At 46.0% G+C, this 15,599-nt stretch overlaps 4 protein-coding genes across 4 annotated transcripts; 3 read left to right on the top strand and 1 right to left on the bottom strand.

Moving 5' to 3' along the window:
- Positions 1-600: 600 nt before the first annotated feature.
- Positions 601-2,740, top strand: N7462_009080 (sugar porter family MFS transporter; the record flags this gene model as incomplete). The annotated part of the gene is made up of 9 exons (XM_057080794.1): positions 601-663; positions 738-1,129; positions 1,193-1,274; positions 1,329-1,588; positions 1,658-1,805; positions 1,867-2,177; positions 2,245-2,256; positions 2,318-2,450; positions 2,504-2,740. 9 exons carry the CDS (start codon positions 601-603, stop codon positions 2,738-2,740), a joined length of 1,638 nt encoding a protein of 545 aa, XP_056931122.1.
- Positions 2,741-3,555: 815 nt separating this feature from the next.
- On the top strand, positions 3,556-5,519 carry N7462_009079 (Major facilitator superfamily domain general substrate transporter; the record flags this gene model as incomplete). Its single annotated transcript, XM_057080793.1, has 6 exons — positions 3,556-3,795; positions 3,865-4,193; positions 4,249-5,089; positions 5,166-5,284; positions 5,342-5,433; positions 5,494-5,519. Coding segments are annotated over 6 exons (1,647 nt in total), but the record flags the coding sequence as incomplete, so codon positions are not given.
- A 572-nt stretch (positions 5,520-6,091) lies between these two features.
- Positions 6,092-7,384, bottom strand: N7462_009078 (TauD/TfdA dioxygenase family protein; the record flags this gene model as incomplete). Its single annotated transcript, XM_057080792.1, has 4 exons — positions 6,092-6,214; positions 6,266-6,399; positions 6,454-7,186; positions 7,253-7,384. The coding sequence occupies 4 exons, from the start codon at positions 7,382-7,384 to the stop codon at positions 6,092-6,094; spliced, it is 1,122 nt and encodes a 373-aa protein (XP_056931120.1).
- Positions 7,385-11,382: 3,998 nt separating this feature from the next.
- mfs56 (uncharacterized protein) lies at positions 11,383-13,246 on the top strand (the record flags this gene model as incomplete). The annotated part of the gene is made up of 3 exons (XM_057080791.1): positions 11,383-11,668; positions 11,728-12,642; positions 12,708-13,246. 3 exons carry the CDS (start codon positions 11,383-11,385, stop codon positions 13,244-13,246), a joined length of 1,740 nt encoding a protein of 579 aa, XP_056931119.1.
- Positions 13,247-15,599: the final 2,353 nt, after the last annotated feature.

Raw genomic sequence — 15,599 nt, 5'->3', positions numbered from 1 at the left:
GCACGACATGACTGGCAGGATTTGGAGGCGCGCTGCCGTATTGTGCCTGCCTGGGTGAATTCGGAGTCATGCCGCTCTGCTCTACGAATTCTGGGCCCGCCATTCGAGCCGCGAGAGGGAGGGCCAGGACAATCGAGCTTTAAACGCTCACAGTTCATGCATCTTGGCCACTTTTCGTCGCACTTAACCTTTCGCGCCCGGCAGAGAGTGCATCCTAGACCCGCGTTAGAGTACTAAACTAATTCCAATGCGAGATATCCACTCTCACTAACCTGATCTAGATCTGCGAGATCCAGACGCAGCTTGTTGCGTCAATACACGGCGTTGACTATCTCCGCCTGACGACATGATACCGAAACCCGAAGGAATATAGAGATCAGCGAGAGGAGCGGCTCTCGCGCGGCACTCGGCTATGGCACGATGCGGTGGCTTGTGGCAGAACCGTCCAAAATTTCACCGCGACGGGCAAGATAGCAATAGATTCTTCTTTTCAAATCATCGACGATGACTTGCTCTGATGGAGAATGCTCCTGATGGTACCATCGTGGCCCCATTTGACGCGCTGCAACAGTGGCTAGTCGACCCCTCCGGCTTTCGGCAATGTCGGATGTCGGCTACAGCGCTGGCACCATTGGTGGTCACTACTTCGTGCTTGACATCGAGGTGGAGTAGATAAAAATCCGGGGTCCCAGGCATATAAGCGTGCAGTTCTATAGCACAGCTGAATCTTTTGTAAGGAATCGTTGGGTTTGATCACGATGGGGAAATTCCCAGATCTCAACAATGTGTACCTGATCAGTGGACTGACCACCATCGGCGGCCTTATTCAGGGCTTCGATGTGTCGAGCATGTCCGCGATCATTGGCACCGAGCAGTATAAGACCTATTTCAATAGGCCCAACTCGGTCATGCAAGGTGGAATTACCGCCAGCATGGCCGGGGGATCACTTCTTGGATCTTTGGTGTCATCCTGGACCAGCGACAGCCATGGCCGGCGAGATTCACTTTTCATCGCCTGTATAATTTGGCTAGTTGGATCGACTTTGATGTGTGCCGTGCAAAATGTTGCGATGCTTATCGTGTCACGCATCATGAATGGGTTTGCTGTCGGTATGCTCACCAGCCAAGGGTAAGTAAGTCTTGATCTACTTCAAGTCATAAGAGCTTGATAATTAATCATTGAGCATGCCAGGCCTATTTTGATCGCAGAGATCAGTTTACCTCATCAGCGAGGCCGACTACTTTCCTTGCAACAATGGATGATTACCTGGGGTGTATGAGCCTTTGCTTCAAACATGATGATGTATAGTGGCTCACAGTTCTTTTAGATTCTGATTATGTATTTCATCAGCTATGGTGCATCTTTTATGGGCAATAATGGCTCTTTCCGTCTTCCATGGGCCCTGCAGATGATCCCCGCTATCATCCTGCTATTCTGCTTGCCTATGATGCCTCGTTCGCCTCGATGGCTGGCTACACAAGATCGATGGGAAGAAGCGACGGATGTTCTTGCCCGCCTCCATGCCGGGGGCGATGCGCTTGATCCGACTGTGATAGCCCAGGCTCAAGAGATTCGCGAGAAGATCGAGTTCGTTCATACATACCCCCTATTTTGTGCCCACAATAGGGATATACTGACGTTTTGACCCCCCACCAGAATGGAACGGCAATATCAAAGCACCTCCTGGGGCGAAATTTTCAACTCTCGGAATATAATACGTGTACACTGTGGCATATTCACCCACGTCTGGGCCCAAATGACTGGAACGAATGCAATGATGTATTATATTGTCTACATATTCCAGGTAGAGATCATAGATCCTTATTCTTTCAACATCTGTGGTGCAGGAATTAATTACTCTATAGATGGCTGGTCTGACCGGAAACAATACCCTTATATCTGCTTCCATCCAATATATAATCAACGTCGTTATGACTCTCCCTGCACTTATCTTCATTGACCGTCTTCCTCGGCGTCGGCTTTTCATATTTGGTGCTCTCTTCATGGGAATTTTGCAGTTCACACAAGCGGGTCTAATGGCGTCTTACGGATATCATGTTCCTGGGGGATTGAAAGGCTCTCCCACCGTGACTTGGAAAGTCAACAACTCAAAAGCCTCCAAAGCTATCATTGCATGCTCCTACCTTTTCATTGCAACTTATGCTCCAACATGGGGGTAAGTCATTTCTGCCTGCTGAGACACCTCAACCTGTGAAGACTTGAACTAACTTTACCGTTTATAGGCCTCTTGGATGGTTTGTTCCCCCTGTTGAATGAACATTACTTTTCTATGAACACGGACTAAATTTAATTTAGGGCATATCCCCCCGAAATTATACCCCTGCACATCCGAAGCAAAGCTGTATCTCTCGCCACTTTCTTCAATTGGGGATGCAACTTCGCTCTTACGTTTTTCACTCCGCCTGCATTTCAGAATATTCAATGGAAGGTACGTGGGATTCCTTGCTCTTTCTCGATCCAGAATATTAATAATTATTCAAGATATATTGTGTGTTTGGAACTTTTTGTATGCTCGCTGCCCTCCATGTCTTTTTGTTATTTCAGGACACCTGCGGCAAGTCACTGGAGGAGATTGATGAGGTTTTTGAGAACCAGAGTATTTGGGCCTTTAAGGTGAAGCAAGAGCCCAGCCGCTTCACAGCAGACGTTGAGCAGGCAAGAGAAGACCTGAGCGCTGCCAAAGTTAATCGCAGTCCTAGCGAGTCGCCCAAGTCGTAGTGGTGGGAATCAAAGGATCATGATCCTACAGTTAACTTGTAAATTACTTAGCTGGATCCATACAACATTTTTGCATCTAACTGAGTTGATTAATTTGTGTACGAATCGGCGTAATTGAAGCCAAAATTCCATTCCGCCAGCGACTCAAAAGAAAGACCTCCGTTTCAGTCAGATGAAGCATTGTAGTCGTGAAAATAGGTGCCAAACCTTTTGTCCTCATAGTCACCTCTGATGACGTTACTTATTCCAAGCATTAGCAATTAGCGTAATTAGCCGAGATGCATTGCGCTCAGTAATAGGGCCAAGCAAAAGACTCCGAGGGCTTGGACTTTTGGAAGGAGAAAAGGCAAACGAGACAATATGGCCGCAAGAATACGTTTTCCGATGGCATGTCTTCGTGCGAGATGAGGGTCGCCGCTTAGACTCAACCAATTGGGCCTGCTCCCAAAAGAGACTTTGTATGCCACCAATGAGCCCCACAAACAGGACAGATAACAGAGCATTTAGGCCGCAGCATCAGACTCGAGTAAACGTGGGCCAAGATTTAGTACAAACCATGTGGTTACGAACACTCTCGAATAGCAAATAGAATGCGCTGATAGTCGGGGAATTTTTGTGATTGTCTCATTGACGCCCGCAGGCACGACATGTGGCTGCTGCATGTCCAAGCAGACTATTATTGCGTGATCCTTGCCAGTATGGCTTTTTCATAAATTTTTGGAGTATTAAACAGTCGCTTTTCCAGATTCTCTAGCATCTTAAATACCAAAATACCATCAGAGGTTTTGTTGGCTGCTAGCTAAAGCCTGTCAATCATGGGTATAGAAGACAAGAATGCCGTGGAGGTTTCTGCTAGCCAGAAAGAATCACCGACAAACAGCACCATAGATGCCTCTGATACGGAAGTGCAACAAAGCAAATCCCATAATGGAGGGACATTCCAGGTCAGAGAGGGCCGCCACTTCTACAGGCCAATCGACAGCTATGAAGGAATTCATCGTTGGGATCCTGATTTTGAATGGACTGAGAAGGAAGAAAGACGAATTGTTCGAAAGGTGGGTCAAATTACTCGCAAGCTGTTCCTATAGGAAACCACTTGAGCCAAAGCTCATGCTGCTTTATAGATTGACGCTCGAGTGTGCACATTTGCCTGTGTTACATTTTTTGCCCTTCAACTGGATCGAGGGAATATCAGCCAGGCCCTTGCGAGTACCCTCTTGAAGGATCTTAAAATGACCACCAACGATTATAATTTAGGCCAGACAATCTTCTTGGTCTGCTTCTTGTTAGCGGAAATGCCCTCTCAGCTGCTCTCCAAGAGACTAGGTCCTGATCGCTGGATTCCTATGCAAATGATCGCATGGAGCTTAGTAGCAGCCTGCCAAGCATTTTTGAAAGGCCGGGGTGCCTATTTTGCCTGTCGCGCATTGTTGGGGCTCTTAGAGGGAGGCTTGTAAGTCACTTACTATTCCATGTTACCTCGATATTTGACTAACTCTAGTGATAAGTATTCCCGATACAATTCTTTTCTTGTCATTCTTCTATAAATCAAGCGAGCTTCCAAAGCGATTAGCCTGTTTCTGGATTTCTTACTCACTCACTGGTATTATCGGTGCATTCTTGGCCTTTGGTTTCCTCCACATAACCGATTCCAGTGGAGGGGGTTCGTGGCGCTATTTATTTGCATACGAAGGGCTGATTACTGGGATCATTGGGATTATCGCTGCATTCTGGATGCCTGCCTCCCCTGTGCAGACTAAGGGAGGCCTCCGTGGAAAGGATGGCTGGTTCACAGAATATGAAGAAAAGGTGATCGTTAACAGAGTGATCCGTGATGACCCTAGCAAAGGGAGTATGCATAATCGCCAAGCGGTTACACCGAAGTTGCTGTGGCACTCCCTGAAAGACTATCATATGTGGCCAATATATGCACTCGGATTGATTTGGATGATTCCGTCTACACCCGCAACAAATTATATTACTCTGCAGCTTCGATCTCAGGGATTCACAACTTTCCAGACCAATCTATTGATAATCCCAGCAGCAGTTGTGGGCATTCTCAATATGATAGTCATAACTTGGGCTGCAGAGAGATCAAATCAGCGACTGCTCTGTGGTGCTGGGGTAGAGGTTTGGAATTTGGCCTTACTCATTGCACTCGAACTGCTTCCTGAGCGAAGTATGCCCTGGCCCCGATGGGCCATCCTTACGCTTCTTGTTGGAACACCAAGCATTCATCCCGTGGTAGTCGCGTTGACTTCGCGCAATGCAGGCTCTGTACGGACACGAACTGTGGCTTCTGCATTATATAACATGTCTGTGCAACTGAGTGCTATCGCTGGGGCTAATGTGAGTACCTCGGTGTCTTATTCTGCAAATGCTTTGCTACCGAAGTTTCAAGCATAACACTGACCAAATCAAACAGGTCTATCAATCACATGATTCTCCATACTACAGACACGGTAACAAGGTTCTCATTGCTCTCGCTGTTGTCAGTCTATTCTTGTTTGTTGCAGCCAAGTTCTACTATGATTGGTGGAACAGGTAAGTTTGGAACTTCGAATCTGTATTGTATGCGTTGATTTTCTAATGTCAAAGTAGATACAATGCATCTAAATGGGACGCAATGACTAGTACGGAGAGAGAGGCATATCTGCGAGAGAATCCAGTGCTAACCAATAAAAGGTATGTCGGTCCAGACTCTCTAGTTACGGTCCACTGTACAGGGTGATTGACAAGGCGATCCTTTCTAGGATTGATTTTCGTTTTGCACGATAATTGTAAGGGCAAGCTTGAAGAGTATTTGATGGGGATATTGAACGATATGTGTTTTCGTTATTGACATTACCCACTGCTTTGAATGAAAGAATGCTTCGGGGCAGGGGAACTGAGATGTTTTATAATCTTCACATGTTGAATACAACATTGATCACAAAGTGCCAATTGTTTACTTAAGCAAAGAACACCCCTTATAAGGAGATTTAGGAGAAATAAACCTCTTGTAACTACTAGTCTTTGACATTTTGAATTTCATGTGCAAAGAGAGACGCCAACATCGGGGAAGGCTTGGTTTGCTTCAGTGCCAAGAGAGTGCGAAAAGAGGACCTGAAATCACGACATCCAGTTCTGACATTGCCTCGTCTTAAAAATACCAGACCACTCTCGAGAGATTCAAATCGTACTACTTTGTTTGGACTGTCCATGAATGCTTTTATCTGATTCGCTGCGAGGTCTGTTTACATAGGATAGCAGGGAGACACTTAGACTACGTAAAAGGGTTTGTATAAACGAATACTCAGATCTCGAATTGTCCTAAGTCCTCACACAATAACAGGATATTCAACTTTATGCCTAGCTTTCCTGCGCCACGTAAGGTGTTTCGTATGGACGCTCGGCCTGTGGTGTGATACGTGCTAAATGACGTCGCTCGCCGGTTGTCCAGTCAATTATTGCGGAGTGAGCCGTAACACGATTCTGTTCCATCGGTCAATATGCGTTTAATTACTGAGGCATGATGCAACTTACATCCCACACAACAACTGTCCTGGGTGCCCATCGAATCCGAGTCTGGTAGTCAATCCCACGGCCAACATGAGCCAGCAAGAAGCCTAATAGAGCATCGCTTTCCTCCTTTTTCAATCCCACAATACTGCGAGTGACTTCATTTCCCATCAGCTTTGAACAAAAGTTAATCTTGGAAAATTGTCTCTTACAGCCGTTATTGACGAAAAGCGCCTTCTCGCCAGTCACAGGATGAGTTCGAACAATAGGATGCTCGTTCTTCACTGGTTCCCGTCTCACAACTCCACCAAGCTTGCGGCTGAACTCGGCTTGCTCAACTCCAGAATGAACAGCCTTCAGTCCGTGCAGCCTCTCTTTAATAGCTGGCGAAAGGCGCCGGTATGCCTCGACTTGGTCCACGAAGGCGGTATCACCGCCCACCTCTGGGCCATCAAGGATGTACAAGAATGTTGTGCCCGGTGGCTGTTGCTCGTATGTAACATCAGAATGCCAGGATACACTACTATTCTTTTCTGCCAGGTATGCGTCGTACTCCCACGCATTATTACTGCGATGAACGAGATGAATTTCAGGATATCCTTCCGGGGCTCCACTTGTAGGATGAATATGATGACGGCCAAAGTATCCTCCAAAGTCGAGAGCTTGTTGAATTGGAAGATCAGCAAAATCCTGATCTCTGAAAACCACCACTTTGCGTTGAGCAACAAGGAGAGCAAGCTGATCCTTTCCTGCGGATGTAAGGCTGCTCAGTTGAACGCCTGTAATTTCAGAACCGATGGTGGGAGTGAGCTTTTGAACATGGGATCCTTCTTGTAGAAGATCTTTGAATGACTGATCGGCATATTTTCCGTGGTCAACATGAGTAAACGCTTCAAGTGGATTATATTTCTCGCCATGATCCCAGGTGGGAAGATAATGTGGATACTGGGGTGCCAATGGTCTAGTTAATCTCCTATGTAACACAACGGGGAGTAGGGTATGATAACATACGGTTGCAGTAGTTTTTCCACCTTCTTCATCAATAACTCTCCTCACTTTCGGCTTCTCTTTCGGTATTTCAGTATTGGTCTTGATGGGGACCAAAATTTCTGTCTGAGGGATCTCCGCAACCGAAGGTGCCATGGTTTTACTATTTATGAATCAAATTCCTGTCTGATTCAAAAGATGGTTCGTCTGTGTAATATTGAAGAAGCTTCTCTCCTCGATTTATACTTTCTCGCAGTTTCTTTCTGTATCTCTCGCGCAATTCAACCCTGAAATTCCGCCAACACTTGATGAGGTTCCGTTCCCTGTACCGATATCTTCTCATCCTCAACAAGCCAAACTGTATGCTTCGCATACTATCATGACATTGCAGGCTGAATTTCTCATGTGAAGGCGGGGCTTGCGGCTATCGACCAGTAAAACCTGGCCCAGGTCGCATCTTCCAGTGGCCATATGATGGACTCTTTCTCGCTGGGGCAATGTCAGAATGGCGCAATATGATGCCAGTAAGACCCCCGCAGTTACAACGGGTTCAAGTCTCTTCAAATATTGCACCATTCAGGAAATCGGCTACCCGGGTTACCAATTCCTATTCACCTGATCCGAGGGACAAGGTTACCAAACGTGATCACACTTTACCGCATCTGACTTCAACGACAATCTTTATCTCGTCGCGCATACAGTTCGTTACTATGGTTGGAAGCCTGTATTCATTTCAAAAACCAGGCATGTTGAAGTCCCAGACTGCCCCAAGCTGATGTTATGTCAGCCTACCCTCCTGTCTCTGCGGATCAGACCGGCAACTCAACTCTCCGCAGCTACCTACCCTTTTTGATGCCAGGTTGTATTAGATTTAATGATCGCTTTTTATGTACAGCAAATAAAAGTGCTTGATTTTCCAATTATTTCTATTTGTGGGATACTTTCCGTGGCTTGGGGGTGGCAAGTGTGTCTAATTTCAGCAGTTGCTAACATTGTGACAGCATCAAAAGTGTATATTGGCCAAAAAGAATATACGTATATTCACGACTATGAGGTACGTAGAAAACAACGAAAAAGTTACAGAACTTCATCTTACCTCTACTTTCACATTCATATAAAATTTATCGAAGTCATTCAATCCTCTATGGATGCTTGTTATGACAAAATGTGGGAAGATATATAGACTCGACTTGCCCTGGCAGACTGCGTCGCCATATTTCCGAGGTGGGTGTGACCATAGCCTTATTGGGAAGTCTATCCCGACCTCGGAGATCGCTGGCGACTTGAGTTGAGTGGAGTTTCGGGATCTAATGTAATATAAAATGAAAATCCAGAATAACGTGGAAAAGAAGGAAATTGCAAAAAAATTTCAACTTCATTCTTGGACGGCTGGAATACGGTAATCCACCAGGCGTGAAAATACAATGACATTCCGATTGCATTTAGTACGGCACGCGGAAGGAACTCACAATCCTAGTCACGACAAAACAATCCTTGACCCACCATTAACTGCGAGAGGAATCGAGCAGTGCGAGGATCTAAGTCGAGGTTTTATATTCAAAGACCGAGTTGGATTGGTCATCACGTCGCCTCTTCGACGTACCCTTCAAACATCCCTGATCGGTTTCCAGGGGGCACTGGACGAGAAGTATTATGCCAACGAGTCCAATAAAGGAGTCAAAGGAGGATCGACTCTTCTTCTGGAAGCAGAAATACAAGCACATTCAGCCCGCCCCTGTGACACTGGCTCGGATGCTCGAATCCTACATTCGGAATTCCCGAACTTACCTTGGGACTCCTTTCAGCTGGATCCAGTTTTCCCAGCAAAAGAAGGGATATATTCGCCGGAGCTCGAATTGTTAAAACAGCGTGGGCAAAGAGTTCAGCGTCGCCTATTCGAGCAGTTTAAGCAACTGGAAAACACCAGCCGACCAGATATCGTTATCGTCACCCACGGGGGCTTTATAAGATTCCTCACTGGACATGACAGTTTAGCCCTCGGTCCTGCGGAACCAATGACCTTTTCAGCGACCTTGAGTCAAACTTTGGAACTACAGCTCACCCCATTATGTGTCGATGGTAATGGTTTTGACAATTGCCAAGGGTAGAGAGAAGGGGATCGGGAGGGACAAAAGGGCTTCGCCATCAACAGACAATTGCAATTTTCAACGTGTCGGCGTTCTTTTTGGATCTCTTTTCAAAGCTCCAAAAGGAGCAAAGATGGATATATTTCTATCCCTTCGATCCTGAATCTCTCAATCTTATCGGAGCCATTTAGAGGACACAGGGATGTCCTATGATGCAGACCCCACGCTTTCCTCTCCTTTACCCGCGCAGTTGTGATTTAAAAGCCTCGGTCCACCAAAACAGATTGTTGAAGTGTCTGGTGGATTTATCCATGCCTACAACCTGCGTGTGTACTTTACAAAGCGCAATGGCACTAACATGGGGCCCGAGGCTCTGGTCGCCTCTCTTCGACAAGATAAACAGAACCATTGATTAGTTTCTTGATCTGGATGGGAAATGCTTGCGAGACTCTATCAGGCTCATACTGTATTGACAGGGTTCATCAAAAATGGTTGAATGGAATAAATTTAAACATATACACCTTGGCGGGCGAGAATCGAATTAAACGGGTTAGGTTTAAGAAAACTTAGGATTATATAGTTTCCTTTGGATCTTTGGAATGTTTAAAAATAGACATAATCATTATGATCAGGATGATAGCGACGGACGTCTTCGCAACAGTGGTGCAGACTTGCCGCCGGTGTTGACGTCTCTCTCTGCGCTCCAATTGCCGATCGCATGCATCGCAATGGGGATGGGGTCGAGATTTGGATCCGATGAGCGACTTGAGTTTTGATGGGAAGCCTGATAAGTCGCTGTGATGGTGCGATTGCCCTTCAATGTCGGAAGTGGCAGCACCTACATCGGCCACGTCTTCAGGGAATGCAGGGTTCTATCGACAATCCGTCAATAACGAAGGGCTTCAAGGAGACCAAAAACTCTTAGGTTTCAAACGAATAATGGATATTTACTCACCAAGCCCTGAGAATGGAGATCCTCGGCGTCAAATAACTCCTCATATGCTGGAGCAGGCTCGTTTGGTACCCAAGGTTTGCCCACGTTGTCCATTAGTTTTGTCCAGAAATGAGCAAGTTCACCGGATCGAGGAGTGAGTTGTTTATGTTTGGCTACCATTTCTAGTAGATAGAGAAAGAAGGGGAATAAAATGAAACTGGGGAGTTTTTTTTTCCAATGGAGAAGAATATAAGTAATCCAGCCGCAATGCAGACATGATGCCTAGAAAGTTCCTTGCCCGTTGATTCGTCACTGTGGCAGGTCCCGCCCAGGTCGCGATATCTGTCCCAAATAGGTATAGTGTGGTGTTAGAGCGATGGTGACTGACTTTCTGATTGGCTCTGCGTTCGCAATGGTTTCCATATAAAGCTTTACGGATGCCTTTTGAGCCGATATTTTTACTGGTCTAATGTCGATTAGAATGGAGCTGAACGACCTCTGTGCTGCGCCTTGTAGGATGTTAATTTAATCATTTTTTCAGTTGGGGTGGGGACATTCTATGACTACCAAAGCATAAACAACATTGAGGATCCAGAATTTCATCCTCAAAGCCATGGCGCAAATTTTCATCACTTGACATCAATTTCAGTTCTTTGTACATTTGCCTCTCAGGGCATCCGTATAAAGGCTCACCTGGACTGATTAGCCTAGTAAGTTATTGGAGGCGGTGCTGTGAGCGCTAATTCGGTATTAGCTAGATAGAGTTTTCGTTAATGTGTGAGGGCAACATGGTAGGCTATTATGAAAAATGAACAAGGGTTGCTCGCGTAGAAATGTCCGAGTGATATTTTGAATACGAAGACTGCCAAAAAAGGGAAAACGAGGCTTAAACAAGGGTCCTTCAATGCGCTAAACCGTATTGGGTCAGATTTCGCGATGCTTACCCGACCTGGCCAAACTTTGAAAACAGGCCCTATCCGCAGCCTAAGCTTGGCTCTGTGGTTAAAGGGCGGGTACTCCCCAGTTCACAATATGATATCTCCTGCCCGCAATAAATCAGCAGCCTCTGCGTATTGACTATTGAAATACTCAGTTGGTTGAATTCGTGGTCTGGCCGCTGGGACTACTGAAAAATGTTTTTGATCTATAAACAGATAAAGAAACGGAACGAAAGAAAGATAGCCGAACAAGCGATCGAACCCCCAAGTGAAAATATCGCGGATGATCTTTTCGAGGAGCCCGATACGGAGAAAGAAAGCAATAAGAAGAAGATTCAGACCCCTGAAGAGGCAGCAGAGAACAGAAAAAGAAGAGTATATCGTTGGAAGCTTATTCTGGGGCTTTTCAGCCCTTTTTGCCTGCAAGCCCTCGACACAACTATCGTCGCATCTGCCCTTCCCTATATCGCAACCGATTTCAGTGAGTTTGATCTAATGGCTAGCGTCGAATGCGTATGTCTGTGGCTAACGCATTCGCAGATCAAATTAAACAGCTGAACTGGATTATTTCCTCCTTCAACCTTTGCTCAGCTGCGTTCTTATTTTTTTGGGCGCAACTGACAGATTTATTTGGTCGCCATGTCACTCTCCAGGCGGCCATTTTTATCATGATGGTCGGCTCAGCCATCTGCACCGGGGCGCCAACTTCTGCCTTTAGTGTCCTTCTCCTTGGGCGTGCTTTGCAGGGGGTTGGTGCAGCTGGCGTGAATATTTCGATTCGCACCATCCTGGCCGACCGAGTGTCTTTGTCTGAATATGCACTAAACTGGACCATATTTGCCTTGGTTTCTGGGGTGAGTTTCAGCATCGGGCCTGTGATTGGTGGCTACCTCACCCAGGCCTCATGGCGGTGGTGCTTTGCCATCAATCTTCCGATTGCTTTCATTGCGATGATCGTGGTGTTCTTTATTCTTCGAAAAGAACTTCAAGGTCCTCAAGATATCCTACAATCAGAAGAGCGCACTAACTCGCGAATCGGTCGATTCGTCGCCCGTATTTCAACCCTCGATTTCGGGGGTCAAATGCTATTTCTCTGGGGATTTGGATTGCTGATTCTCGCTTTAACTTGGGGTGGTGGCAATTATTCCTGGAGCTCAGCAGCTGTTCTCGCACCAATCGTTGTCGGCGGTATTCTTTCCATCGGCTGGGTCTTCTATGAACGCTGCATGGCCCCAGGTGCCGTTTTGTCTCGTATCTTCCCACGCCAGAAAGCCATGATGCCATGGGAACTGCTCTCGCAGCGTGATGTTGGTCTTTTGTTCTTGATCAACTTTTCCATCGGAATCGCCATGTTCGCTGTTATGTACTTCATGGACTTATATTTTGCTCTTGTGGAAGGTAAAAGCTCTGGCAGTGCTGGCCTAGCTCTACTTTACTTTCTCCCAGGCCTTGGCGGTAAGATCCATCAATTTACCTAAATTGAAATTGAAATGCTGACCGCATCTGTGTTATGCTTACAGCGGGCGCCTATATGGCCATGTTTTCGTCAAATGTATGGCCTCGACAGACATTTCCCGCACTCCTCCTGGGTAGTCTGACGGCTGCAATTGGGATCACAGTCCTAGCATGGGCCGTCCATGCCTCAAAAACGAGCCTAATATATGGCATGATGGCGCTGGTCGGTCACGGTGTTGGAATTCGACTGAATCCAGCGTCACTCCACGGGCTGGCATACTTTCCAGCGATGACGGCCCAGATCTCATGTTTGGTCTCTTTCGCCGTTCCATTCGGTGGTCTTGTTGGATTGACTATTATGTCTACGGTATTCACAAACAAAAGCGGTGCCCACGAGGGAAATCCCAGAAGCGGTATCATGTGGGCTTTCATTGCCATGATTCCATTCATGTGGGTTTCTGTGTTACTGACTACATTCCTTGGAAATGTATGGATATTGAAAGGGGGCAGTCATGAGGTTGTGAATAGGGCTTACCTCTGGAGTATTGTTACGGGCAGGGGATTAGAGAAGGAACGAAGAGATCGCCTTGATGCTGGAAACTGAACATGTGCTCTGACCGGATAGTGGTATACTCTCCTAGCATGAATGCCCGGGTAATTATTACATAAACGAAGTGGAGGAGAACGGTTCCAATATTCGCGCGGGGTCGCAAGTATGGCATCTAATTAAACGGCTATCCATAAACATGCACATGATCTGTGAAAAGATCAAGGACGAAACCCTGTTATTGATTTTCACCACGTTACTGATTAGATTTTCACCTTTGATCAAATTCTTTAGATTTATCCCAAATGCTTAATTATACAGGTAGTTCGATACATAGACAACCATCTTCCGGAACCATGCCACAGCGTTACTCACGGCGGAAGGTCATGTATCAAAGATAAACAAAAACTCCGAGATACGCTCCACTAGGTTGGGTTGGGACTGGAGAATATCTCAAAGAGTGTACTGTGTGCGCCGCTCGTTAGTGAAATACGTTAGTTAGGTGGGTGCACCGTTTACAAAATGCGCTTTAATTTTCGAGGTCAAGACATATAAATGAATTAGATGAATCGAAATCCTTGGAGCTGCTTGAAGAGATTCCTAAGTTAAGCCTGGCAATGTTGAAAAGTGTGTTGTATGTCAATTGCAAACAAAGAGCGCTTGAAAAAAAGAACGCGGTGCGGAGCCGAGATTCGAACCCTGCCTAGTCTTTCCAAATGAAGTATTAAAAAAAGTCAAGATAAAGAAGGGGCGTTGACATGGCAATCCTGTCCTATGTTCACATAAGGCGCCCATCTCAAAGTTCCAGCAAGAGTTGACCACAAAAGCTTATCCACTCAATTTCTGATAGTGACTACAATGGCGTTATTTCTAATGTCGAGCTGAAACGTTAACGCATGGAGCGTTGTGGTACATGTCAATCGACATTTTGTGTCAAATTCTCTTGTACATTGGAGTAAATAGCTGATCCTCCACATTCTCTACGATCTATGGCGACCACTCATATCCTTTCTATTGTTACATCCGCATGTCAAAAATGGCCTTCGGCAACCTTCTACCATCAACGTGACAAAGCAACCGCCGAAGGGAGGCCTGAAATCGTCCGTCGAGATCCTTCTAATAAAATGGCCGAATTTACTTGAATTAGAGCTTTAGCTGCCAAATTTTATCCCTCAATAGGCCTCAATGGGAATCTAGGCTTTGTAAGTGTCAGGAACAGCAATCTACTCTGAGGTTAGAAGGCAAGGGCTTAAAATCGACCCAACTATGGAAAGATGCATCATCCACAAAAGGCCATTCTGGGTCGTATCAGCGTTACCGAGAGGTTATATTGCAAAGGGAAAAAATAAGGGAAAAGTGGTGACGCAGGGCTATTAGTGCTTTAAACCCCGCCCGCCAACCCTTCCTGGTTGTGGCAAATCCCTGCATGGCACCTTGTAAATAGAGGAAGCTCCAACAGTGATGATAAGAATATTGATTGATTGATTATCATATGTCTGTATTCTGATTAAGTCTCGGACAGTTTCAGCCTAGTGATCGGTTACCTCTCTTGGCGCGCAAAACAAACCCATGCTGCTCTTTACGCGCCTGGTGATCACGTGGAAACTGGCCAACAAACCCATGATTTTCCTAGCGGGTACTTAAGTGCAGAGGGCGGCTCAACCACCAATAACAAAACCATTCCATTTATTAATGCCTTACCCTGCTCCTACAATAACCGTAAGACATTAATACTGTTTTTACTGCTGATCCGCCCCCAACTTGCGATTTGTTGGACTGTTTAGTATGCGAGCACTTGCTGGGAAACTTACAAGAGTGAGCGCTTGTCTCAAAGTTCTCTGTCCTTCGTGTCACGCCCAAGTTGTATTTTCCTTTTACGAGAACCATAGCATCTAGACCGCTATCTTCCCTGCCTCTTCGGATGTTTCTATTATCGGGCTTTATCAAGTTTAACCCGAAGGAGAAGATCGAAGAAGATCTTTCTTTCTATGCCTTAGATATATACTATCCTGTACATATTGGTGAAGTCTTCGCATCTCGATACTAGGTTGTTTCTAAGCTAGGGTTATAGAATATCTTCTACCGCTTGGCTTTGTCGTAACCTCTAGTAAGTTTCCTCGTATAAATATCCTATATTTATCTAATTAGCCCTAGTGGCTATAGCTTTAATACGCTGAAAGTCGGTATCCGCGGCTAGCGATATTGGACAAGAGGTTACTCCTCATAGCACCAATTAAAGACCAGCGCTCGTAGCTAGTCAGCTTACCCAATCTGGGCGGGTTTCTCATTATCTGTTCCCGGCAGTCTAGTCCTGGCACATTGCTGCTGCGCCTTACGGTATGTTGGGTGTTGATTCGAGGCTAGCAGCGAAATATGGCTGACCGAGAGCAAATCGCTGATATTCGTACTG

Source organism: Penicillium macrosclerotiorum (assembly GCF_028827735.1).
Source record: "Penicillium macrosclerotiorum strain IBT 26536 chromosome Unknown utg000008l_segment0_segment0, whole genome shotgun sequence".
Classification (NCBI taxonomy): domain Eukaryota; kingdom Fungi; phylum Ascomycota; class Eurotiomycetes; order Eurotiales; family Aspergillaceae; genus Penicillium; species Penicillium macrosclerotiorum.
Note: the sequence above shows the minus strand (reverse complement) of the source record. Positions and strands in the feature narration are given on the sequence as shown.